Here is a 27,068-nt window from a genome sequence, read left to right on the forward strand (position 1 = left end):
AAATGAGATTGAGCAAAGAATAGGGCTAGAACATCGTCGAACGCATAAAATCCATATAAAAAATCATCAAAATCATCAAAATATGTCACAACTAAAGTTAAATACTATGCATACCTACAAGGAGGGCCGTTGAAATAATACCTTTCCACTACTTTTGATCTTTGCCGCCGTCGAACAAGGTGGCGCACACGTGTTACACTTGCGTCATCGAAATACCTAGCCCGCTTATTTCAATACTCAATTTCAATTGAATGTATATGCATTCTTATTTTTCACACACATCTATATTAAATCGTCCAACACACACCACATCCAGACGCCCCGCAGACACAGAAACATCTACCGACTGCAACTTAAAAACAATAAATATCCTATCAATCGATGATATCAACATCAATTAAATAAACAATACCTGACCATTCTTTTTCTTAACAATCACCTGTAAATGAATCAATAATTATATTTGGAAGCCAACGCAGAGACAAAATCTATCAATCGATAACGTCATAAATATAACAAGAAGTAAACAATACACAGCTACGCCATTTCATCGCATTTAATCAACAGCCATATTTGGAAACACTTGTTTACCAAAAATCACAACAAATTACACAAAATCGATTCTTTACCCCAAAAAAGTTATTGATTACTTATCCATTATTGTAAAACAACTAAGGTAATCGATACTGATTGATTATCGTGTCCGGGACCCTACTTAACTACTGCATACCTTACAACATAGCATCATCGAAGATTAAACCGGGATAGGAATTTACCACATTAAAAAAACAAAAAACAATCTTACATATATTTACCACCATCAAGAAAATTCGGAAATATTGCTTAACCATCTACTTTCAGTCGACAAGGAGATTCACAAACAAATTAGAAGGGAAAGCAAAGAAGAAACAAATATCTCATTCATGATCCCGATCCCCTTTTCAGGGGTAGAAGAGGCAACCGAAAATAAATCCCTCAAAAGGAGAAGATCTCCAGGACCAGACGGTATTCCGGCTGATATCGTACAATTGACAGCTCAGATACCCATCCCTTTCGTCACTTCACAGTTCAATATGTTTTCAGTAATAAAAGATTACACCCAAAATAGAAGCAAGCTACCGTGATAGTAATTAAAAGGATAACAACGGTGATGAATCCAAACTAAAATCATATAGACCGATAAGTTTAAGAAATGTTCTTGAGAAAATCTTCGATAAATTAATTTTACTATTAATAATAATAAGTTGTCTTTATTAATCGGGCGAGGTTCAACCAAGTGCTACTCTGCCACCAAACGCATAAGGTGAGATATACTGCGTATGGATCAGTAAGCTAAATGTCAAATAATACACGGATACAAAAAAAATAAAAGATAAACAGAAATTAGTTGCATACAAACAAGTGTAACTACAAATACAAAGAAAACAGTAATAATAATTCAATAAAACAATTCCATATAGTGATAGAGTTGATACATGCATTATGTGCCTACACTCTGCCATTGTTAAATTAACATACGATGTTTTACTTTACCTTTGAAGTTTAGTGGGTTGTTTACACTTGCGATGTTTGAAGGTAATGTGGTCTATGCATTGGGAGCAGAAAAGAAGAAAGATGATGTGAAGCCCGAGGTAGAATAATGGGGTAAATCGAATTTGTTCCGTTTACGGGTAACATAATGATTGCTTTGCATTCAAGAATGCATTTTCTCGAACAGGTACTGCGGTTTACCTTCTCTCAGAATGCGGCGGATGAACCAGAGATAGTACATTTTCCTTCTGAATGCGATCAGACTTTCTTGCTTGAATAATGCATCTGAATCACGCATTTTGCACATTTGTATTCTTTTTCTGAATTTTTCGAGAGTTGAGCGCAGTAAACATTATCACAATAGTCCAACAATGGGTATAGTAATGCTTGGATGAGTCTTAGCTTGCATTCCTGAAGGAGCAAGTCACGTAAACGATTCAGGTTCCTAAGTGTTCCCTTCAGCTTGCGTTTTTACATGTTCTCTCCAATAAAAATGTTCGTCAAAAATCAGACGAAGACTTTTGGCAGTGTTATTCCTAGCAATGGGCAAAATGTTAAATTTGATCTCGAACTTAGTATTTTTAAACAATGACCTGGAATAATTAGAACGAATGATCACGAAAGTGAATTTTTCTATATTTATTTTAAGACCGATAGATACACATCAGTTACTGATGATGTTCTAGTCAGAAGTAAGGGACTTAACCTTTTGTTCCAACAAAGCGAAAAGTGTAACTACGTAATGTCTGCGTAAAAATGTGTAGTAAAGAATTGTGTGACTTGCTATAATGCTGCAGTGTAAAGGGTGAAGAGGAGGTAGCGTAATATATATTGCTTGTGCCACACCTGTGTTTAGCGTTATAAGCTGACACACACGAGATCTTGAAATATGTAATTCAACCCTCTGAAGTCTGTTAAATATATATAATTGAAACCAGTTTAATATTGAAGGAGAAAACTTGTAATATTTATGTGTGACAAATATTAAATCATGTTGCACCGTGTTAAAAGCCTTACTGAGATCCAGTAGTACTAAAATAGTGACTTGCTGTTTATCAATGACATAGAGAATATCATCCACAAATTTAACAACCCGTGTGGCGTGTTTCTCAAGGAATCCAGATTGTAGCGAGGGCAGTAAATTTTTCGTGCTAACGTAGTTTAACGTCTGCGAAAGTACTATTTTCTCGAGTACTTTAGATAGCAGAGGCAATAGACTGATAGGGCTAAAGTTATTGTAAGAAGTGGCGATCTGCCTTTTCTGAAGTGGCAGGATTTAGTGTTTCTTTCCACGTTTTAGGAAATACGCCTTTGTTAAGAGAGGAGTTAATGACGTGAATTAGCGGAGATAATACGTAAGGCTGATAATACCAACTCCAGAATTATTTGATAGTATGCTATAAACAGTTTTATATACATCTTTTTCATTTACATTTTTCATTTACCTCAGTAAATTTACCATATTTGAGATCGAAATATCCACTTTATCATTAACATCCTCAAGTGAGTAAAATCTTTGACCATTCTACAACAGTTATAAATTTTGCAAACATTTCTTCGTTGAAGGTATTAAAATATCTAAAATAAAATGAGGTTCCTGTTTCTGCATCAAAAAAATGAGCGTACCCAACGCAAGGGTCTGATTTACCGGTGTGGAATGTCACGTTAGTTTTAAACATTAACTCTCTAGTGACAACGGCTATGAAGTCAATCAGCGTATTCCTTTTTTTCAGAGATACGGGTTGGTTCATTAAGTATTTGGGTTTGTCCAAAGGAATGAAAAATCGATCTTAAATTTCAGTAAACACTAGTGTCCAGAGAATAACATGGCGGCCATCTTGGCTCCAAATACAAGGTACTGAACATACCGCCCACCTTGAAATGATTAATTTTAACACTTTACAAATTACATACATGGAACACAGTCTTGATGAACAAATGTAAATTGAATACAATTTTCCCCAAATTTTACTACTGAAAATGACAACACAAAATTAAAAAGAAATTGAACAAACTAATGATTGCTTTGTATACATAAATTTGAAAGTTTAAGTTCTTTCTCATTGGTGTTCAACTTCACTCACTGGTGACAGGGACAGCTTCACTGCTGGCTTCTTGTAGGTTCCTTCACTGGTTCTCACTGTTGCTGCTCTAACCAATCCATCTTCACCTGGATGAACGTTGATTACTCTGCCAAGTTTCCACTGTTGAGGTGCAAGTTGATCATCTCTGACCACAACCAAGTCATCGACCTGTAGATTCTGTTGCTCCCTTCTCCACTTAGGACGTTCTTGTAACTGAGAAAGATAATCCCTACACCTTCTGAGCCAGAAATGCTGTGTCAGCCTTTGCACGAGCTGCCACTTCGACAGCCTGTTCATTTTCATTGTAGCAAAGTCCCTATCTGGAGCAGCTATCAATGCATCTCCTATTAAGAAATGGCCTGGAGTAAGTGTCGTTGGGATCACTGGATAGAGCAGTTAACGGTCTGGAATTCAAACATGCTTCTATTTGTGTTAATACTGTATACAATTCCTCAAAGGTAAGTAGGGCATTCCCCACAACTCTTTTGAGGTGGTATTTAACTGATTTGACAACACTCTCCCACAAACCTCCTGCATGAGGATTACGAGGAACATTAAAATGCCACTGGATGCCTAAGCTGCTTAGAGCACTTGAAATAGTTTCATTGTGCTTTGGTTGTTTTGCAAATCTCATGAATTACTTTATCTCTCTATTAGCGCCAACAAACGTTGTTCCACAATCACTGTAAATATTACTGGGTTTTCCACGACGAGATACAAATCTCCGAAGTGCAGCCAAAAACGTATCTGTAGTACCAGTGCTCACTATTTCTAAATGAACTGCTTTCGTTGCGAAACAAACAAATAAGGCAATATAACCCTTATACTGCTTACGAGAGCGTCCAACCATTCCCTTCAACAGTATGGGCCCTGCATAATCCACACCACAGTTTATAAATGGACGAGAAGGATTGATCCTAGATTCTGGTAAGCTACCCATTAATTGTTCCCCAGCTTGTGTACAAAAGCGATGACAAGTTACACATTTCTTCACAATGTTACGCACTGTATCTCGCCCTCTCAGTATCCAGAATGTTCGTTGCAATGAGGACAACACTAACTGAGGACCAGCATGAAGATTAAGTAAATGTTCATTTTTAATTAATAATTGAGTCAATTTGTGGTTTGCAGGTAGCAACATTGGATGTTTATAGTCCACTGTTATTCCTGCTTTGTGTAGCCTCCCTCCAACACGAATGACACCTGCCACATCAACAAAGGGAGCCAAACACAATAACCTGCTCTTTGTTGGCAGAGGAATTTTAGTTTGTAAACAATGTAACTCTGCTGTGAATTCACTTTTCTGAGCTTGTTTTACAAGAGAGGTCGTCGGTGTCATAAGATCTTCAGTTGTCAATGCTCCTTGCCTTCTCTGATTCACTGACTGACGAGCATTGAACACAAATCGTTGGATCCATGCCATTATTCTCTGCATTTTAGAAAAGCTTGAATATCTACTGATCATATCCTCTTCTACTGTAATGTACATAACTGTAATGGCAATCTTCTTCTCTTCTTTTGTAACTTCTTCCAAAATTTCGTTGCTTGTCTCATGATGATCAAACGTTGCCAATGAAGTTGCTCGTAAGAACTCTGGTCCCGCCCACCATAACTCACACTGAGCTAAGGCGGAAGCACTGATACCTCTTGTAGCAAGATCTGCAGCATTTGATTTTCCCAGGATGTGTGACCATTGTCCACGACGAAGACTCTCCTGCACTTCTGCCACTCGATTTGCTACAAATGTTTTCCACCTGCTTGATGTTGAGGATAACCAAGCAAGCACAATGGTAGAATCAGTCCACACACATGCATCTTCCAATTTGTAGGATAGTGCATTGGAAATTACTACGAGCAATCGTGTCAATAAAACTGCCGCTGATAGTTCTAGCCTTGGTAGAGACATTTGCTTGATTGGAGCCACCTTAGTCTTTGCTCCTGCCAACCTCACGTCAATACGACCATCGACATAAACTGAGCAAAGGTACACTACCGCACAGTATGCTTGTTGTGAGGCATCACAGAAACCCACTAATTGACAAGCTATAGCATTTGCAGATACAATAGCACGTTTGATTTGTAATTGTTGCAGTACAGGAAGTTCACTACAAAAATGTAGCCACAGTTCGCATGTTTCCACGGATAATGCCTCATCCCAGCCCAACTTTTCTTTCCACAATTCTTGAATGAGTATTTTTTGCTTGTATGACTGTTGGGGATAAGAAACCAAGAGGATCAAACAATTTTGCAATGTCAGATAGCAATAGTCTTTCCGTCAATGTATGACGTTTTGGTGGTAAAGTCACAAGAAAAGTGAAGTGGTCAGCATCAGGATGCCACCTTAAACCTAACGTTTTCACAAGTTCACTGCAATGGATATCTAAAGGCACATTAGTTTCTCTCAACTCTACAGGTACTGCTGTCAACACTTGTGGCTCACTAGAGGACCATTTACGTAACTCAAAACCACCCTTTGCTAGTAACTGTATCATTGTGACTGCAATTCGATAGCTTCTTCCACATTGCTGGCACCAGATACCAAATCGTCAACATAAAAATCATTTAATAACACAGGGGCTGCTAATGGAAATGCATTCATTTCATCAAAAGCTAATTGTTGAAGACACTTTCTTGCAAGATAAGGTGCACTGGAAGTCTCATACGTCACCGTGAGTAGCCTATAGTCCCTTATCAATTCTTGAGGATTGTCGCGCCACACTATTCGCTGAAAGTCTGTATCTGATGGATGGATCAATATTTGTCTATACATTTTGGAAATGTCTGCACACAAAGGAATTTGATGCTTCCTGAACCTGGGTAACAATGGAAAGATATCACCTTGCAATTTTGGCCCAACTTGAAGCTTATCGTTGAGACTAATCCCTGTTGAAGTCACTGAACTTGCATCAAAACCTACACGAAGAGGTGTACTGGTGAAATTTGGATTGATTACAGCATGATGCGGTAAATAGAAACTATCACATGGTTTCTTTTTCACTTCACTTGCAGGAACAGGTTCCATATATCCCAAGTCTAAATATTCATGCATGAATTCTGAGTAATTCTGATGAAAAACAGGAGACCTTACAAACTTCCGTTCCATTTGCTGTAATCTCGCAACAGCTGTTTCACGAGAGTATCCTAAGGGAGGACTGTCTTCTTTGAATGGAAGGCTCACACTGAACTTCTTGTTTACTCGAACATGAGTCACCGAAAAGTGCTCTTCACATTGTATCTCCTCTAATGTCAGATGCATTTGCCTTGGGACCTCCTCTACCTCCCAGAACTGGCGAAGTGCACTATCAAGACTACAAGATGCATGAAATGATGCTACTGCCCTTACCATGGGAAAGTCCACACTGCCACAAAGAATCCAACCAAGAACAGTACGTAGTGCAGTAGGTGTTCCCTTTGGCCCAACACGTTTGCCACTTTGCATAAGAAAAGGAAACAAATCTGCTCCAAGTAAAATGTCCACCGGTTCCATCACATAAAACCTTGGATCTGCCAACTTCAGTCCTTGAATATGTGTCCACTTCCTGAAGTCTGGTAAAGATTCCCTGGGAATGTTTCCTGTTATTTTAGGAAGTACGATTGCCCTTGTGGTGAATGTTTTCCTTCTGCTACAGGGTTGGAATTGTAGATCCACTACTGCACTGCCTACACCTACACCTGTTGCTGTAATTCCATTCACAGTGATGTCTGCCTTATGCTGACGTAAGCCTTATGTTTGCACACAGCGTGAGGTCACAAAAGAAGTCTCTGAGGCACAGTCCAGGAGCGCACGAACTGGTTGATAAACACCATCTCTTCCCTGCACATAAACAACTGCAGTGGATAGCAACACTGGCTTTAGTCCCTTGTCTCCTTCTCCCGCCACATGAGAAGAAACTTCTTGGGGGGAAGTTGTTGTTTCACTAGAGTCACTCTGCTTATAATAATGTAACAATGTATGATGCTTTTTATTGCAAAAGCGGCACGCCCCTGAGTCACATACTGATGCCCTATGATGACTTTGAATGCAATTATAACACAAACTCATTCTGTCCATCACCGAAAGGCTTTTGAAGTCTTTACACTTGTATAGCGCATGATGCAGTTTACATTTTTCACAGGTATCATCTGACACTGCATGATACACACCCTTGAAATGGGAGCTATTGTGAGTCGACTGCTTTAATCTCTGAGCACTGAGATTTGAAGCTGATAATGCACGAGAACGCTGATCAAGAAAGTCACTCAACTTTTGAAACGTAGGCAACTCTGTTGTCTTTATTGAAAGTTCCCATTGTTGTCTAGTATCACTGTCCATTTTTTCTGTAACATGAAATACTAGGATAGGATCCCAATGTTCTATGGGCATGTCCATCACTTTCAACACGCGAACACATTCGGTAGTTGTGTCTAGCAGGCTACGAAATGCTGCTGCAGTTTCACGTTGCACTTTGGGTTGCGCGACTAAACGCTTGATTGTGTCCATAACAATTTCCCGTTTGTTTTGATAACGCGAATTTAGAATGTTCCACGCCTCTGCATAGTTATCATCAGTCACCGACATGGACTGGATAAGCAATGCAGGTTGCCCCTTTAACGAAGCTTTCAATTCTGTCGATGACGTCACCGTAGCTTGAGTCTGTTGCTGCTGCAACGAACAAAGCCTGCACATGGTTTCATCTAAACGGTCTTGAATACGGTTGGAATTAGTACCACAACACTTTTCCTTGTCTTCTTCTAATATGTAGCGTAAAAGGTAGGCATGCGCATGTGCTAGAGCAACGTCATAACAATGACGTCAGACTTGAACTTAAATGTGGATCTTGAATCTTAAGGGCCAAACAACACGATTCAAAAGCTCTTGTTTTAAATGGCGGCGTATCAAACATCATTACTTAAAAACTTGAACGAAGAAAGAAGTCATTTATTGTGAAAGACTGCCCTCAAAAATAGGCACAATAAAATTGGAAATAATTAATTTAAAACTAAAGATTGCCTCACATTCGGTACATTTTAATATTTTATCAGAATTCTTAGGTGACATTAATCAACACACTTGAGCAACAAACTGTTGTGGCAGCAATACATTCAAACCTCTCCTGCAACGAACTGTTGTGGCAGCAATACATTCAAACCTCTCCTGCAACAAAGTGTTGTGGCAGCAATACATTCAAACCTCTCCTGCAACGAAGTGTTGTGGCAGCAATACATATCCGTTTCGTATCATTTCCACGAAATGCTTGCCACATGTGGAGAAATATTCATTTTAAACTTTATTTCTACATATTTTCAAGGAGTTCTGCCATTATTTTGTGAAATAATGGTTAATTTTTTAAGAGCGTCTCCCTTCAACCCAGAGTGTTGTGGCAGCAATGCATACTCGTTTCTTATCTTTTCCACAACATATATGCCATACGTTTTGAAATATATCTGGTTTAAATTTCGTATCTACACTCTTCAATGATTTCCGTCATTTAATTTATTTTTTTTTGTCGGATAACATTTAATTTTTGAAACGTCTTCCTTCAACCCGCTCCTACAATGAAGTGTTGTGACAGCAATAACCTACCCGTTTCGTATCTTTCAAAACTAAATGCATGCCACATGAAGAAAATATTTTATTTGAACATTATGTCTGCTTTTAAATGGATTTTCTCAAGGGATTATGCCATCAATTTGTGGAATAACGAATATTTACGAAGAGCGGCTTCCTTCAGACCACTTCAGCAACAAACTGTTGTGGCAGCAATACATATCCGTTTCGTATCATTCCCACTAAATGCTTGCCACACGTGGAGAAATATTCATTTTAAACTTTATTTCTACATATTTTCAAGGAGTTGTGCCATTATTTTGTGAAATAATGGTAAATTTTTAAAGAGCGTCTCCCTTCAACCCAAAGTGTTGTGGCAGCAATGCATAATCGGTTCTTATCTTTTCCACAACATACATGCTATATGTTTTGAAATATCTAGTTTAAATTTCATATCTACACTCTTCAATGGTTTCCGTCCTTTCTTTTACTTTTCTTTTGTCGGATTAAATTTAATTTTTAAAACGTCTTCCTTCAACCCGCTCCTACAATGAAGTGTTGTGGCAGCAATACCCTACCCGTTTCGTATCTTTCAAAACTAAATGCATGCGACATGAAGAAAATATTTTATTTGAACATTATGTCTGCTTTTAAATGGATTTTTTCAAGGAATTATGCCAACAATTTGTGGAATAACGAACATTTACAAAGAGCGGCTTTCTTCAGACCACTTCAGCAACGAAGTGTTGTGGCAGCAATACATTCAAACCTCTCCTGCAACAAAGTGTTGTGGCAGCAATACATATCCGTTTCCTATCATTCCCACTAAATGCTTGCCACACGTGGAGAAATATTCATTTTAAACTTTATTTCTACATATTTTCAAGGAGTTCTGCCATTATTTTGTGAAATAATGGTTAATTTTTAAAGAGCGTCTCCCTTTAACCCAAACTGTTGTGGCAGCAATGCATACTCGTTTCTTATCTTTTCCACAACATACATGCCGTACGATTTGAAATATATATGTGGTTTAAATTTCATGTCTACACTCTTCAATGATTTCCGTCATTTCTTTTTTTTTTGTCGGATAAAATTTAATTTTTGAAACGTCTTCCTTCAACCCGCTCCTACAATGAAGTGTTGTGGCAGCAATACCCTACCCGTTTCGTATCTTTCAAAACTAAATGCATGCCACATGAAGAAAATATTTTATTTGAACATTATGTCTGCTTTTAAATGGATTTTTCAAGGAATTATGCCGTCAATTTGTGGAATAACGAACATTTACAAAGAGCGGCTTTCTTCAGACCACTTCAGCAACGAAATGTTGTGGCAGCAATACATTCAAACCTCTCCTGCAACAAAGTGTTGTGGCAGCAATACATATCCGTTTCGTATCATTCCCACTAAATGCTTGCCACATGTGGAGAAATATTCATTTTAAACTTTATTTCTACATATTTTCAAGGATTTCTGCCATTATTTTGTGAAATAATGGTAAATTTTTAAAGAGCGTCTCCCTTCAACCCAAAGTGTTGTGGCAGCAATGCATAATCGGTTCTTATATTTTCCACAACATACATGCCATATGTTTTGAAATATCTAGTTTAAATTTCATATCTACACTCTTCAATGGTTTCCGTCATTTCTTTTACTTTTCTTTTGTCGGATTAAATTTAATTTTTAAAACGTCTTCCTTCAACCCGCTCCTTCAATGAAGTGTTGTGGCAGCAATACCCTACCCGTTTCGTATCTTTCAAAACTAAATGCATGCCACATGAAGAAAATATTTTATTTGAACATTATGTCTGCTTTTAAATGGATTTTTTCAAGGAATTATGCCATCAATTTGTGGAATAACGAACATTTACAAAGAGCGGCTTTCTTCAGACCACTTCAGCAACAAACTGTTGTGGCAGCAATACATATCCGTTTCGTATCATTCCCACTAAATGCTTGCCACACGTGGAGAAATATTCATTTTAAACTTTATTTCTACATATTTTCAAGGAGTTCTGCCATTATTTTGTGAAATAATGGTAAATTTTTAAAGAGCATCTCCCTCCAACCCAGAGTGTTGTGGCAGCAATGCATACTCGTTTCTTATCTTTTCCACAACATACATGCCATACGTTTTGAAATACATCTGGTTTAAATTTCATATCTACACTCTTCAATGATTTCCGTCATTTCTTTTATTTTTTTTGTCGGATAAAATTTAATTTTTGAAACGTCTTCCTTCAACCCGCTCCTACAATGAAGTGTTGTGGCAGCAATACGCTACCCGTTTCGTATCTTTCAAAACTAAATACATGCCACATGAAGAAAATATTTTATTTGAACATTATGTCTGCTTTTAAATGGATTTTTTCAAGGAATTATGCTACAATTTGTGGAATAACGAACATTTACAAAGAGCGGCTTTCTTCAGACCACTTCAGCAACGAAGTGTTGTGGCAGCAATACATTCAAACCTCTCCTGCAACGAACTGTTGTGTCAGCAATACATTCAAACCTCTCCTGCAAGAAAGTGTTGTGGCAGCAATACATATCCGTTTCTTAGCTTTTCCACTAAATGCATGCCACATGGGCAGAAATATTTTATTTAAACTTCATTTCTACATCTCTTAAGGGATTCCTCAAGGAATTCCATAACTATTTTGTGTAATAATGGTAAATTTTATAAAGCTCCTTCCTTCAACCCGAAGTGTTGTGGCAGCAGGTGCATATTTGTCACTTTTCTTTCCGACTGCATGCTTGACGTATGTGAAGAAACCTCTAATTTAATTGTATTTTCTATGCTTTCTAAGCATTTTCACAAAGAATTCTGTCATTATTCTAATGGAATAATGAATAGATGTTAAGAAGCATCTTTCTTGAAAGAATTCTGTCATTATTCTCATGGAATAATGAATAGATGTTAAGAAGCATCTTTCTCGAAACCACTCCACCAACAAAGTGTTGTGTCAGCAGTTTATAACCATGTCTTACCATTCCCATTGCTGAAATTCCACAAAGCCTCATCGAAATGTAATTTCTATCATTACAAGAGATTCTGTCATTATTTTATTGAGTGATTAATGTTTTTAAAAAGTGTCTTCTTTCAAATATGGGTAACAACTATTTTAATAGATATTAGAATGAGCCGCCTAAAAAAAAATCTAGCATATTTTGTTTTGCTTTTTGACACTGTTAGCTAGTCATGAAACTAAAGTCTATACTCAGGGCAAGATTTGAAGCAAAAAACTGTAACAACCGCCATATTAGACAATTTCATTCATGAAGTTAATGTAGTGCGCGTATTGTCATGAAATATTTTACTTATCACTGTCAATTCTTAATCCGTGCAAATATGCATGTAACCTGTGTGAACAGGTACTAAAATTTTGGACATGTTAATTTAATTTGGACTGATGTGTGCAATTACTGTCGGATTAAAAATTATAGATACTCGAGTTTCGACTCCAATTAAAAATTATCCAGTAGACCTACTTAAAAATTAGTTACATCAAAATTTAGCTTATTTAATTCTGTGTTAATATATGCTAACCACTTTTTTTCCTTCAAGTATGCCTTACATTCTTAATCGTCGTGAGAACAAATAAAGTGCATTTTTTTGTTTTGCAAACCATTGCTGTCTTTGAAATTGTATAAATTGTATAAATAATCGTGATGAAAATTTAGTACGGTGTAGGCAGAAAGGTTTTAAACAAAATTCTTAATATCAATTTCCAAAGTTTGTAAAAATAATGTTCTTATCAATTTGGCGAAACAACTTTTTCTTAGTATTGGGTAGTTGTACAAAGACAATATTGATCTCATTTGAAGTTGTTAACATCTGTTTTTAAAATCCATTATCATTGTCAATTGACACTGCAAAACTGATTTCATACAGTTTTTATTCGTTAAATTAGGCACACACAGGAGATGTACTACGTAAATTTTTGGACGAAAGATGCATGCTTGACCAGGACTCAAACCCGGGTCTCTGGCATACTGTGCCATTGCTCTACAACTGAGCTACCAAGTCAGCCTGATTTATCGCTGTTTCTGTTTTGCCTGTGTACAGTGTTTCAAAGGCAACAGATCCCGTTGCAGTAGCTCTTGCAAAGACGAATACACACAGGTAAAACAGCAAAAAATCAGGTGATGCCAGGCCGGTAGAGCAATTGCATGGTATGCCGGAGACAGGGTTGTTCGAGTCCTGCCTTTTTCACTGAAAAATATACGTAATTTTTATTCAAGATGTAGTCATGGACACTGCCGGCGTGTAACGATTCCATTGAAAGTCAATGTATTCATTACAAGTCAGCAGTATCCGTGACTGTACATGTAACATTGTAACACCGCTCACAGTGACCCCCACAGTTTTAACAACCGAATCTATAATGGCACCAAGGCAGCCAAACACAAACATAGAACTTCTTGTGGACATACCTAGGTAGCACATGAAATGTAAACTCCGTTAAATTATCCACTCACTTAATCTTGATGAATGTACAGAACCACTAAGGTTTCTTGGCAATTATATTCTTATATGACAGAAAATTTAATGATGTTTAAAATTGAACTTTTGTAAGAGGTGCGCATCATTCTTTTCCCTTTTACATAAATTATAATCTACTGTGCTGTCATTCATTGTTAATAATGTGCTGTAAACTTGTGCATGAAACAGTATGTAATTGAGATATTTGTTGAAAATATGTGCATTTGTCACTATTTAAAAAAATATTAATTAAGTACTTACATACATGACTGAAATGTGCCACTTATCAAGTTACACAAACAAGCTCCTGTGACCAAGTATTTCCCTGCAGAGGCCTTCACAAAGATTAGTCTTTGTCAGAAAAGTAACAGGATTGATTTTTTTTCAAACTATGATACTGAAAGATGCACAATGGATGTTATTTGGTCACCGTATAGGTGTTGTGAATATAAATGAGCTTGGAAGTGGCTCTGCATTTACAATGCCTGTGGCGAGTTTGGCTTTAATGACTTCAAATTCCATATTTGTATATAAGAATTGGTGTTGCTCGTATAAAAATATCAACACAATGTCTCTGTAAAATTCATGATATTACATTTTGATTTGATCAAGTTAAGAGAGTTTCTCTGCTCACAAGTATAACTTTAAAAATAAAAGCTGATTAGTATTCATCAAGATATTCCATCAACCCAAAAGATGGCTGTGTCATCATACATGCTGAGAAGCACATATTGATTCTGAAACCTAAAGAAATGCTCGTAGTTGAGTATAGATATCGGAAGGGATTACTTTGACAGGACCAAAGGATCATTAGTTGGAGAGTTCATTATATGTATAATTACTTTATAAAATCAGTCCTGGAACTTTTATGGAAAAGGGTATATGTTCCATAAGAAATCACTGCTTCTCAAATGAATGGAATTATTGCACACCTTACTGAGCAGCTTTATTTTAACATACATTTTAGAAATGGTGACAAAAAATTACTATTATCCAAATTGTGATAGAGTGTGAATTAATGTGAACAATTTGTAAAACAAGCATTGCAATTGTAGCTCAATTTTAATTATATCATAATCGGTTTCAGCTGGTACATATGCAGCATGCAGCTTACAAACTCCATAACAACCATGCTTTCATGTGACACTTGTTGCACACTTTCGCCGCTCAGTCACTAATATTCAATCAAGTTACTGCACAAATATAACAATAAGCAGAGTTACCCTTGCACCTTGTGTGTCTTGAACACACATAGTTGGATGCAGAAGAGTCATATGCTGGTCACATTTAGACCCCAAGATACACATTTATTTGAATTTGGATGAATCACAGAGCTACTTTATGCAGCAAGAAGGCTGGAAAAATACAGACTTTAGATCACTGTTCCTTGGACTCCTGTTTGGCAGCCAGACACCTTAAGTGGACCACTATGGCTCGATTTGAGAATAAATGCTTTGGAAATACTGTGGCAACACATTTGTTGCAGAATAGACACTTGATAAAGATTTTCTTACTATGTCCTGCACTTTTTGAATTTCATTTGTGGAAAAGAAATCGTGCAATTTCAATTTTACATTTTTCCACATTTTGTCTCCTTTCACTTTGGTCCTATAAAAAATGTAAAATCTAGATTCCACCGTACATACAAAATGTTTGAAGAGCTACAGTGATGAATAACTGAAGAAAACATTTGAATGATAAGAAATCAAAAGTTCATTATCAAAATTCAAAGTCGTGTATTACAATGACAACATTGAAAATGCTAAAAATTCTAGTTGTGTAAAAATGAAGTAGTTTTCAAATTCACAAAATGTATTAGAGAAATTCTGAGGTATCTCCAAAGAACAGTCTTTCCAAGCAATACATCTAACATTTTTCTATTTCTAATAAGAGAAATTCATAATTTATGGGCATTGCAACCATATTTTGGACTATTGGTAATACCAATGCCCAACGATTTGTTTCACATTGAATGAGAAAGAATTATTGATGTCAGTCTTTCTCTCGCGTTCCTCACCCTGGCATCAATTACAAAGGGATCTAAATGGTTCATTAGATCTAGTAGTTGACAACTAATTTAAAATTCCATGTCATTCACATGAAAAATCAGGTTCAATTCTTTTCCCAATACATAGCCCTTGTATGTTACATTGCATTCAGAAATCTGATTAGTCCAGAAACATGTATATTGCAACACACTGTAGATTACAACACCACTTATATCTTAACCACAAAATGATTCCCCGAGTTCTGATAACCACTTTTAGATTAAATATTTATTTACTCATTAATTTGTGAGAAACTGTAGTGGCAAGCAAATGAGATGATACAATATTGAATGGAATTATTTCAACAACTTACTTTCATGCTGTATGACAGTATTTTCTTCTTAAAAACAAGTTTGTTTCAAACATATAGTAGGTGCTATAGGTTTCATCTCTCAAAGTATGTGAATATGAATATCAATTGAATAAGGTTTATAAATAAACAATATTAATAAGATTAACACTACCACCAAGTTTGTGGAACACAAAGGTATCTCTTAGGAGAAGATACCTGAGTACCTCACGTGTACATTTCCTTACGGATTCCAGGTCTGCACTTATACATGTCATTCTGCTCTTAAGAACAATCAAACAAATCCTTTAAATCAAGAAATATTAACATTTATTACAATTTTTAAAAAAATACTACAAGCAATTTTAAAACATGATAAAAATGTATTCCACTTCCAAAGATATCTTTGTCGAGTTGTACCAGGAGTATGGTTTGGTGCGAGTGCAATTCTTCATGAATCCAATACTGAAATGAAAAGTTAAAAAACTTTAAAATCCAAACCACATAAATACATTACATGTAATTTTTCTTAGAACACGTCAACGTATGGCATGTACAGTCACGGACACTTCTGGGTTATAACAATTCCATTAATTTTCATTGGAATCGTTACAACCCAGAAGTGTCCATGACTGTACAAACATACACACTTGAAGGTTCTATACAGTATATTATCTATTCAATGAATCAGTATGTACAAATAATGTTGTTGACCTTAAATTCAGAGCTTGAGTTACTTGTCTTTAGAGTGAAATATACAGCAGAGGGAAAGAAACAATACAGGAGGTATGGTGAAATCAAGAACAGCATATGTTTGCGATTGCAGTAACTGCTTCACCATACTGATATTGTACGAATGCAGTAGATGTTATTTCTTGTGAATTATTATATTTGACGAATACACATGATTGTATACACACAATAACAAATACAACTAAATTGTGTTCGCGCAACACACATGCACGTCTTAATTGAATGTTTGACTGCAGCCGAATGAGTGTCTTGAGGCAATGTTGCCAACTGTACATGCTGCTTCACTGGCGTGCTGCAAGTCCCACTAAAACCTGAACATAAAAACGCAATATCATCATCATGGCAAGAAATACACTAAAATGAAAGTAATACTTTTGATTGATTTAGTTTATTTTACTTCGTGTTTTGTGCCTCTTGGCTAATTTGCGAAGAGGTGGATGAGTGATGAAATGGATATTCACAGACAACCAAGCCCGAGCGGGATTCGAACCTGGGACCCTTGGCGTCGCAGCTAAGCACTCGGCCACAGGGTCCAGCAGTAATACTTTTGGTAATACTTATGCACAATAATAAAAACATATCTAGTAGAGCGGGAATGTTTCGGTCTTGTCTGGGTGATTATTACAATGCAAAAATGTAATATAACAATATGCATTGATTAAATGTAAGCTTAATGGATATCGATTGAATATAAAAATATAAATTCCATTTTAATCTTTGTCTACAATAACAGAAAGGGATTAGCTTCTACAAATGTTGAGAAAGCCCTCTTCAACACAAACTGAGTCTCATTTAATTTTATACAAAAAAGAATCTAAATGGCCTGCCATTACTTTGCCCATCCTCACATGAAACTGCATATTACTTGATAAGTGCCATCAACAAATGAAATATCAGAGCACTTTTGACATATTTTTCACACATCAAAGGTGGATGACATTGGTTGGAAATTGCCATCACACCATGCTTTGAGATCTTTTACAAATTCTTCAAAAGACCCAAATTCGCCTTCACATTTGAAACCACTACCACCATCCAAGCAAAAGTCCTTCATTCTACTTTTCCACTGTCGGGAATTGTAGATCTTTACTTTAAACTGCCTGCTACAAAGAAACATGTCAGAGAGTTCTTTCATTATTTTTAATATCCTTGCAGGTAGCTTTAACAGAGAATTTAGAGCCATATAGAAATACAGCTTGCAGCAAATATGGAAGGAAGACATCAATTTCATTAAACATAAAGACTTCCAGAAATAACAGAAGGAAGCAAGAAATGTTACACAGAAAAGGAAGACAGGATAAAGAAACACAAGAAAAACCAAATGCTGCATATAGCCACAGGAATAATTGACCAAACAACACTACTAATAACAGATCTTCACCTTTGTTAATACTACACTACTCGCCATTAAAATTGCAACACCAAGAAGGAAATGAGATAGAAACACGAAACTTGGCAAATATGTAGTTCATAATAAGATAAGAAAATGATTACAGTTAGAGCTCGGTGGTGTGACATGTGACACGTAGAACATGGTTGCATAACCCCAAGGAGCTAGTAGCGTGTACAGCCTCCACGGGCGGCAATAACTGCTGCAACACGGCGAGGCATGGACAGAATGAGTCTATCGATGTCTGCTTGCGGTATGGCATCCCAAGCGGCTTCCACACGGTGCCAGAGGTCTTCAACATTACGTGCCGGAAACCTGAGTTGGGACAGCCGGCGACCCACCATGGACCAGACATGTTCAATTGGCGACATATCCGGCGAATGTGCTGGCCAAGGAAGCAGGAGCACGTGGTTAGCTTCCATAAATGCGAGGACATTCCTTGCAACATGGGGGCACGCGTTATCCTGTTGAAAAGTGGCATTATGCAATGCATGGATTAATGGGACAGCAACAGGGGTGAGAACCTGTGTGATGTACCGTTGGCTGTTCAATGTCCCTTGAATGTGTACGAGGCGCGAAGGAACACCTATGGCGATGGCACCCCATACCATGATACCCAATGAAGGCCCTGTGAGATGATGCATGACGCAGGCGTCATGAAGCCTAGTGCCGCCACACGTGTGTACGTCCATCATGATGTTGTATACAGAAGCGGGATTCATCAGAGAACACTACAGCATTCCACTCCGCCATCCATGCACGACGGTCTTGACACCATCTCAGACGCAAACGCCTATGCTCTAGCGTCAGAGGAATCCGCAACAGTGGGCGCCGGGAAAAAAATCCCCGGTTCGCCAAACGACGAAGCACGGTTCGTGGGGACACTGGAAGTTGTAAAACATCCCGTACTTCATGCGTAATCCTCGTTGACGTGGCCGCTCTGTCTGTAAGGGCCATGCATATCAGACGTCTGTCCTCTCGTTCCGTCGTCCGACGCGGACGTTGTGAACCTGTACGTCGCTCTACAGTGCCTTCCTGGACCCACTGGTTCCATACACGGATCACTGTGGATGCATTCCGTCCTACACGGGCACCGATCTCACGGTAGGATAACCCGCATTCACGGTATGCAACAATTCGGCCGCGATCGAACTGGGAAACCTGCTGGAATCGCTGCCGTATTCGACGACGTGGCATTGCTGACCGATTTTAACACACTACACTCACGACCATGCACTTTCACTGCTCTTCTGCACCTATCTGACCTGCTACAGGTACCACTTACCAGATGGCGTGGCAGGCGCACATGACGCATGACGGCCTTGAAAACCTAATCATTTCCTTCTGCACCTCTCCTCTACACACTGTGCACATTTCGTCCAATCCCGTTTACTCCTTCTGGGTGTTGCATTTTTAATGGCGAGCAGTTTATATATAGGATACATATATGAAGAGATGAGATATGCGGAGGCAGCTGAGGCTTTGAAACACTAACTTAGTCATAAAATTTATTGTGTGAGGGTTAACTGGGGAGTAATAGAATTCAGTATCATTTGTGTCGAATGAATCATTGGAATAGTTCAAACAGGTAATGAGGGCACCTAGGGAAGCTATATTCATCTGCTTTGCACTAGAAAATATGAGAACAAATTAATTACATCATTTTATCTCATGGCTCAAGGATTTCAATGAACAGCAAATTATTTACAATGAAACTGATTCATATGAGTTTCTCAGTATTGCTGTCTTTGTTGTACAATGCATTTATTCTAGTTGTATCAACATTTGCACATGAACTTTGTTTTGTTAGAAGTAACCACAAATAGTTTCATGATAGCCAGAGGAACACTTAACTCCAAAAATGAATTTTTAGGTTTTGTTTAATTGATCTCCTCTGAAAAGATCCATTTGGAGTGAGATCAACACCTCCATCTCTTCCACTTATCAGTAGTCATGTATCTACAATTTACTAATTTGACATTGAATACCAATGCGACACAAACTTCTCACGTGTCATGATTGTTATGTAATCTATGGAATGTATGCATACTACACAATCTGTCAAAAGCTATCTTAAGTAATTTTTCACATGAGTATGACTAATAGAGCTGAGCCAATACCACTTTGAACATATATCCGCATCCAAACAAAAGTTCTCGGGTTACCAGCTAGGTTAAGCTGATGTTGGCTTCCAACGTTTCAAGCGTATACATTGCTCTCATCATCAGGGAATATAGAAATGGAGGCCAGTGTAGGGTAATCCAAGAACACTTATTTGAATCACTTGTTAGAATTCCTAGATATCCACATCAATGCCAAAGCTCTTACTGATTCCCAAGATACCAATGCTTTAAAATTGTAGCAATTAAAGGCTGTTCAAAATGTTGATCAATATTAGTGGGTTCGTTCTCCACTCCAATTACAAGCACCAGTTTATCAGAGTTTTGTCTAAAATTATTGAAGAATTACATCAGGCTTTCAAGTAATCACAGTTTTCACACAGATTATTGGTGCAGATTAAAGTTCATAATTTAAATAATTTTCAAGATAATTAGATAATGCCATAAGTGTTACATGGCATTCTTGCAGAAAACCATGCAAGACGAAATGTTGGAAAAGTATCGGCCACTATTAGTGAATAAAATACTTTAAGATACCGATACCACTGGTATCAGTCGATACCGATACATTAGCATTGGGATTGGCTCAGCCCTACTTATTACTTAGCTATAGTTGTTTAGATTGGTGACACTGGTAAAAAGGTAGGCTCCATCCGGAAATCCTCCACCCTCGAATTCTACCACATTTCAAATCTTTTTGTCCAAAATGTACTTTCTTAAGAAAGGGTGTTTTTAACTAGCGCGGAAGGAAATTTTTCGAGATCTACGTGCTACGAAACTTGCATTTTTTAAATATTAAAATTCCTTACATACATAATGTCATTACGGTTTTTCAGGGCTTCCATCATGGATTCAGTCACATTTCTTTTTCTTCCTATGACTGACTTGTGGAATGGGATAATTTGCGATATTTAATTTTTTTGGTACCTTGAGTGAATTGTCAAAAAATAATGTTGGGCAGGTTCTAACATGCCTTTAAAGGGATGCTATAGAAAAAGGTGGGGCTGCGGAAGTAGTAGGGGGCGGTAGGTCTATTAACCCAGGGACGGAGCTTGGAATCTGTGGCCAATTTTTATGGTTTAGGCCTGAAAAAGCGACTGTTATATATTCATCGGTACGGGTGCGGGTGGCTGCTACAAAACTGACATGGCCGCAAGTAGACTTCCACCTTGCAACTTTAAACGGCTGTAAATATATACTCGTAAATATTTGTTTCCACGCTACAGAATTTTCTTTTCAGCAATATGCAACACACAAACTTGCTAAAAAAAAAATTCACTACCGAAATCGAGGGTGCAGGATTACCGGATGGACCCAAAATATGGAATACTGTTGACTTTTGGTCACACATGCAACTAGTATGGAAGTTGTGCAAAGTGATCTGAATACGAAGAGCAGAAAATTCAATAAAATATATAAAATTCAAACTATGAATGTTGAGACTTACCATATGAGTTTATTCTTGACACACGGTAATGTTCTGTGAAGATGGAAATACCATATTCCAACTAAAAGTTGTCTACTGCATGTGGGAGAACACCTGTAAATTATGAAATTTGCATAAGCATTGTTGACATAGATTTATTCAAGTGGTAAGACAAACACATTTGTATGACAATTTTCATCCATCTTGGCAAACTTTGTGCGTAATAAACAAAAGATGAAAATTTGACAATCATGGCAAAAATTATTCCTACATACAAATTATATGCTGGATTACACACTAACAGCATTTTATGAAGAAAAACTCATAATGCAGAAAATTGTAAAATTCTGGAAAATATTATGTAATTTATTGTTTTATTGGGATTTAGAAAAATTTCTTCACATGACATAATTTGCAATTGCAACTACATACATCTCATTGCACAATAAAAAAATCCTCATTTCTATAAAGTAGAACCTTGTACTTACAGCCATTGTACATTCACAAACCGACAATGGTTCATATAGTGTCAAGAAGAATAAATACTCAAAGCAAATTCTACATAATTGAAAAAGATAAGTACATTAGTTTATACAAAATTTATTTTCCAAACTGCATGGCACAGTGGTAGCATCGTCGCTTTGTAATCAAAGGGTTCGATACCTGGTGGAGGCACATAGTGGTTTGGATCCCACTTTAAACTGTAGGTCAAGTCCCGATTAGCCTTACTGTACTTAAAGTGGACTTAAAACACCAAATCAATCAAACAGTCATATAAGGCAACAGATCACTATTTCAAAGCATTTACCTGAATCAGTTAACTGTTATACCATGCTTCTGACAAGTAAGACTAGATATGGGACAAAATAAAATTTGAAGGGACATAGAAACAAGCAATCAAAGCTTTAACTAATTTTTCTCTCAACAATAACAACCAAGACAAACTCCCCTTCAGTGAGACTGACATTAACTCTAAAAATCCCCCATGAGACAGTTTTGAATTATATTAATGATTAATTAAAAGTTTAGAAGAAATTATTGAAGTTGCAGACACAATTCACAGAAAATAATGCTGAACATTTCTATATTAAGCACCCATCTGTGTTTAAATTCACTTTTCCTCCTCCCAGAAATTTTACTCACGAGCGAGTCTAGGCCTACACTTTCTGTATAGCTAGCTTAGTCTTGCAGTTGTTATCATAGATAGAGAATTGAGCAAAGCAAATTGTCTGTTAAGCAGATAAAAACTCAAGTGTACAATACTGTACAGAAAAAAACTTACATTATGAAGCTGTGGAAAAACTGTGCAAATGGAAAATTAAAAATAAAATTAACATAATGAAATAGTGCGAGAGTGGTTTGTCTCTGCCAGAGGAAAAAAATCACCACACACTGGGTCCCATGTTACAGTAATATGCTAAAAATGCCACTCAAAAAATGGGTAAGACCGAATTCAAAGCATGTAATGGATGGTTGGACATGTTTTGCAAAAATAGACCATTATTGAACAGCATCAATTTGCCTTACAGCAGAATGATTCGGATATGCTTAGTGTGGTTTTTCAGGCTAAAAGCATTTGCGGAAAGTCAAGCAGCCAAGAATCTAAAATGTGTGCAGAAAATCCTGTTTCGCTACTGGTAAACAAATTGTTGTGTGCTATTCAGTGCAATGTTAGCATTTGCGAATAAATACTGTATGGGAATACAGCACTTATTTAATGTAATCTCAGTTTTTATATATAAGTATACTGGTCCCTTCTGATTCAGTTTAAGGTGTGTTCCACTGTATTTTCAATAAGTAAGGCTTAAGGTAGGCAAACACAAAGAATAGTATCACCACTATATTTTCATGAAACACCAACACATACGAAGTCCAAATATGCATGGAATTGTAACTGTCATCAAGCTGAACCCACAATATGAAATAAACAAGTTAAACATTACAAATCCCATGAAATCAAATTAATTTGCAAACATAAAATATCTAAGAACATAAAACTATTAGATCTCATGGTAAAAATCATGTCTAAAAATAAAATCTGATAGTGGTTCAGGGTCTTGAGAGGTTCATTAGGTCCAGTTGATTTGCTATATTTTACTTCACTTCTTGTGTCACTTGTGTAGATGGGGATGAGTGATGATTTGATGAATGGACACTGATAAACATCCATGCCCAGGCCAGGATTCGAACCCCGGACCCCTGGCATCGTAGTGCGATGTGCTAATCACTCAGCCATGGGTGCCGGCCCATTAGATCCAGTGGTTGACAACTAGTTTAAATTGTTCTATTTGTCAACAATGCTAGACATAATCGAACTATTACCACAGAGAAATTAAATTTATAAATTTAATTTATCTGTGCCATCACTCTTCATGGTACTACTTTACTATACCGGAGACGTAAAGTGTTACCTTACTGCTAAGAAGTTATTTGAAATTAAAAATGGGTGTGTCTGCTACTGTCACCAGGTAGCAGTCACACCCATAGCAGAAGTGCTGAAGATCAGAAATTACATTATTAGGTGTTTGGAAGTATTTACCGAAATAATTTTAATGCTAATAGCCATAAACCTAACCTGCCTAACCTAGCAATGAAAGAATTAAGAACATCATACCCTTTCATACTTATGTCATGTGACATATTAGCAGCACCAGTCCACATGCGAACACCTTTCCAACTCCATGGCATGCAGAAAAAAGTACTTGTCTCCTGCACGAAAAATAAATACACACTACCGTAAATTTCACACACATCAACAACTAAAGAATACACACATACGTGCAACATGCTAGGCAAGGTTGCAGATCATACACATGCAGCTTAAAATCTGGTGAAAATAGGTCAAAAGCTAGCTTTTACCACCTGGTGAAAATACCAAAAACACCTGAAAAATATATTTATTTTGCTGTAATTGATATGCACCTTGGTATAATAATGAAGAGGGTAACACTTTACTATACCGAAGACGGATTTCTTCAAATTGACAGGAGAAACTACTTACGCAAATCATTTTCTGTAGTGTTGTTGATGTTCGGGAATGTAGTTTTGATCCATTTTAATGCGAATGCATGTGGTTTTCTACGAAAATCAATGTCCGATGCGCTATTGCTGCTGCCGCCATGATGTTGTCCGTATATGCTAAATTGAACGAAAGGAGTGCTACTGGAACCTAACCTAACAGGCCTAACCTAACCTAGTAGGCATACCTCGTCCCCGTGATGGTTAGTGGGGCTATCGTGAATTTTTGGGCTAACGTCAATGGTTTTTGTGGCTACCCGTGGATGGTTTGTGGGAAATAAGGAACAACAGTAAGTACTCGTTAATGTAAGAAATAGACATTATTTTCGTTATAAATTCATTATTTCACGTAAAGAAATGTTCCGCAATGTAGAAGAATACGTTAGCAATGTAAAAAATTGCGAAATAAATCATTGATAAGTGTCTCCGGTATAGTAAAGTAGTACCATCTACTCTATAATAAACGGATAATCTCCTAGAAAAAGGGGGGGAGTTGGTTGGTTTTGAGGCAATATAAGATTCTGATTTGCAGATTCACATTTAGCCTCAAAAAATATAATTAGCCTTCGAAAACGCGTGAGTGAATAAGTCAAACAGATTAGGATAGATGGAATAGTATATCCGCACTGCAATGTACACTAGAAAATAACACGTTGATATTATACAACAATAATAATAGTATTACTCACTTATATTCGAGGACCTGCAAAGTAAATAAAACTTTGATATAATGCAAAAAAGAATAGTATTACTCACTTATATTTTAGGTCCAGCAACTATTTTATGTTATTTTTTCCTGAACGATCGTTGATTCTTCGTGTAAATTCCTCTTCTCTAAACAACGTGGAGCTCCAATTCCGAAAAAAAGACTTCTTTCTTGTTGCTTGTTACCGGCTTTTACCTCAAACAAAACACATGTGAAGCAAGAAATATAGAAGTACAAAGATTCATTTACGCTTCCAGCAAGGCAGTACGTCATTAATGCAAAGCAGTACGTCATTAATGTGTCCACCAATGAACAACGAGTTCGCGTCAACCAATCGGATAGCTTAAAACTGGTGTGGCAGCAATCACTACCCTTGAATACAACCGATTTCACAGTCATAACTCTCAAAAGTTGCATCATCACACGCACTAGCCAGGTCAAATAATAACTGTTTACAATCGTCCGTTAATTGTTTGGCTTTGTTTACCGATAATGCGATTGTCACATTGCCCAAGAAACCCGCGTTCACTTTATTCTCAAGGCGTGTAACTTCTCGCTTGAGCACAGTTTTGTTGCCGATATGGCTTCCATGTTTATTGAGTCGCGCACGGATTGTTGTTGTCCAAACTACAATGCACGCACGAAACACTTCGTGGCACTACAAAAGGTGCACTGAAATTGGTTACACGTAGCAAACAGTATGTCAATGTATTTATTCACAGTTCACGAATGCACGCTAGCACAAAAGTTCAACAATGCACACAACGAATGCTGATCGCAGCCAACATCTGGCACAAGGAGGACCATGTTCGAGCCCGTCATCCAACAAGAAGACACTTTTCTTGTTTCGGCCGCTGTTTGTAGCATTTCCAGGAAGGTAATGGTCCTGTAGGTAGACTAATACCCATAAATGAGACACTCAATTACAACGAACTAATGTATTCGTAGCAAAATATACATTATTTGCAGACAACCTGCCATACGTCTCACACCACGTCGCTTCTCTCTTCACAGACTCTTCACTCTCTCACTTTCAGTAAGCACTAGTGTCCAGAGAATAACATGGCGGACATCTTGGCTCCAAATACAAGGTACGGAACATATTCCAACAATGTAAGTCTCGTGTATGGTACATTGGGCGGTTTGTATATGGAACATACACCAAACTATCTATTCATGTACTTCAGATTCAAAGTTAATGTTTCGAAGCCTTCGGTATTTACTTTCGACTCTATTGTTCTAGCAGTTAAGTTAGATTTATGAAGAAACTACAATTCCGCCACAGTGTTTAGTAGTGTAATTGATACTATAACTGGATCGATAAATGATGAGGTGTTTTGACTGAATAGAAATACTTAAAACTAAGGCAAAATGTCTATAAAATTTCATTGCTACTGTGTAAAACCTACGATTTTTGTAAAAAAAAAGCTTCCGAGAAAAGATGACCCCCTCAAATTGATGTGACTAAATATAAATTTGCTAAAATTGCTGTTTATAAATTTGTTAAAAATATGGCTTTTCTCAATATTGATTTAACTACACTTAAAACTAATCCAAGATGCTCTTAAGAGCTACACCTATACTTATACTTATACATATTTATTTTTGATCTATTTCTGGTTAAAAATATGCCTGATATTGCCCTATTTTGTTAGGTATAAGTTGTATTTATACTTTTACTTATTACCCAG

At 37.1% G+C, this 27,068-nt stretch overlaps 3 protein-coding genes and 1 long non-coding RNA gene across 4 annotated transcripts; all 4 read right to left on the reverse strand.

Annotated features, from left to right (window-relative positions):
• Positions 1-4,251: 4,251 nt before the first annotated feature.
• LOC145978100 (uncharacterized) lies at positions 4,252-5,520 on the reverse strand. The gene has a single exon (XM_083110540.1). The coding sequence runs from the start codon at positions 5,518-5,520 to the stop codon at positions 4,252-4,254; it is 1,269 nt and encodes a 422-aa protein (XP_082966666.1).
• A 582-nt stretch (positions 5,521-6,102) lies between these two features.
• Positions 6,103-6,960, reverse strand: LOC145978101 (uncharacterized). The gene has a single exon (XM_083110541.1). The coding sequence runs from the start codon at positions 6,958-6,960 to the stop codon at positions 6,103-6,105; it is 858 nt and encodes a 285-aa protein (XP_082966667.1).
• A 378-nt stretch (positions 6,961-7,338) lies between these two features.
• Positions 7,339-8,280, reverse strand: LOC145978102 (uncharacterized). The gene has a single exon (XM_083110542.1). It carries the CDS (start codon positions 8,278-8,280, stop codon positions 7,339-7,341), a length of 942 nt encoding a protein of 313 aa, XP_082966668.1.
• An 8,092-nt stretch (positions 8,281-16,372) lies between these two features.
• Positions 16,373-25,577, reverse strand: LOC145977936 (uncharacterized). Its single transcript, XR_014440637.1, has 3 exons — positions 25,428-25,577; positions 21,675-21,767; positions 16,373-16,429 (listed from the first exon to the last, which is right to left on the reverse strand). It is a non-coding gene; the product is annotated as an uncharacterized LOC145977936 (long non-coding RNA).
• Between the last annotated feature and the right edge of the window lie 1,491 nt (positions 25,578-27,068).

The sequence above is a fragment of the Lepisma saccharinum genome, chromosome 24 (assembly GCF_977018435.1).
Source record: "Lepisma saccharinum chromosome 24, izLepSacc3.1, whole genome shotgun sequence".
Taxonomy (NCBI): domain Eukaryota; kingdom Metazoa; phylum Arthropoda; class Insecta; order Zygentoma; family Lepismatidae; genus Lepisma; species Lepisma saccharinum.

What these genes read in the sequence shown, in the direction of transcription:
- LOC145978100 (XM_083110540.1), bottom strand. Translation starts at nt 5,520, where the DNA reads ATGTCTCTACCAAGGCTAGAACTATCAGCGGCAGTTTTATTGACACGA.
- LOC145978101 (XM_083110541.1), bottom strand. Translation starts at nt 6,960, where the DNA reads ATGGTAAGGGCAGTAGCATCATTTCATGCATCTTGTAGTCTTGATAGT.
- LOC145978102 (XM_083110542.1), bottom strand. Translation starts at nt 8,280, where the DNA reads ATGTGCAGGCTTTGTTCGTTGCAGCAGCAACAGACTCAAGCTACGGTG.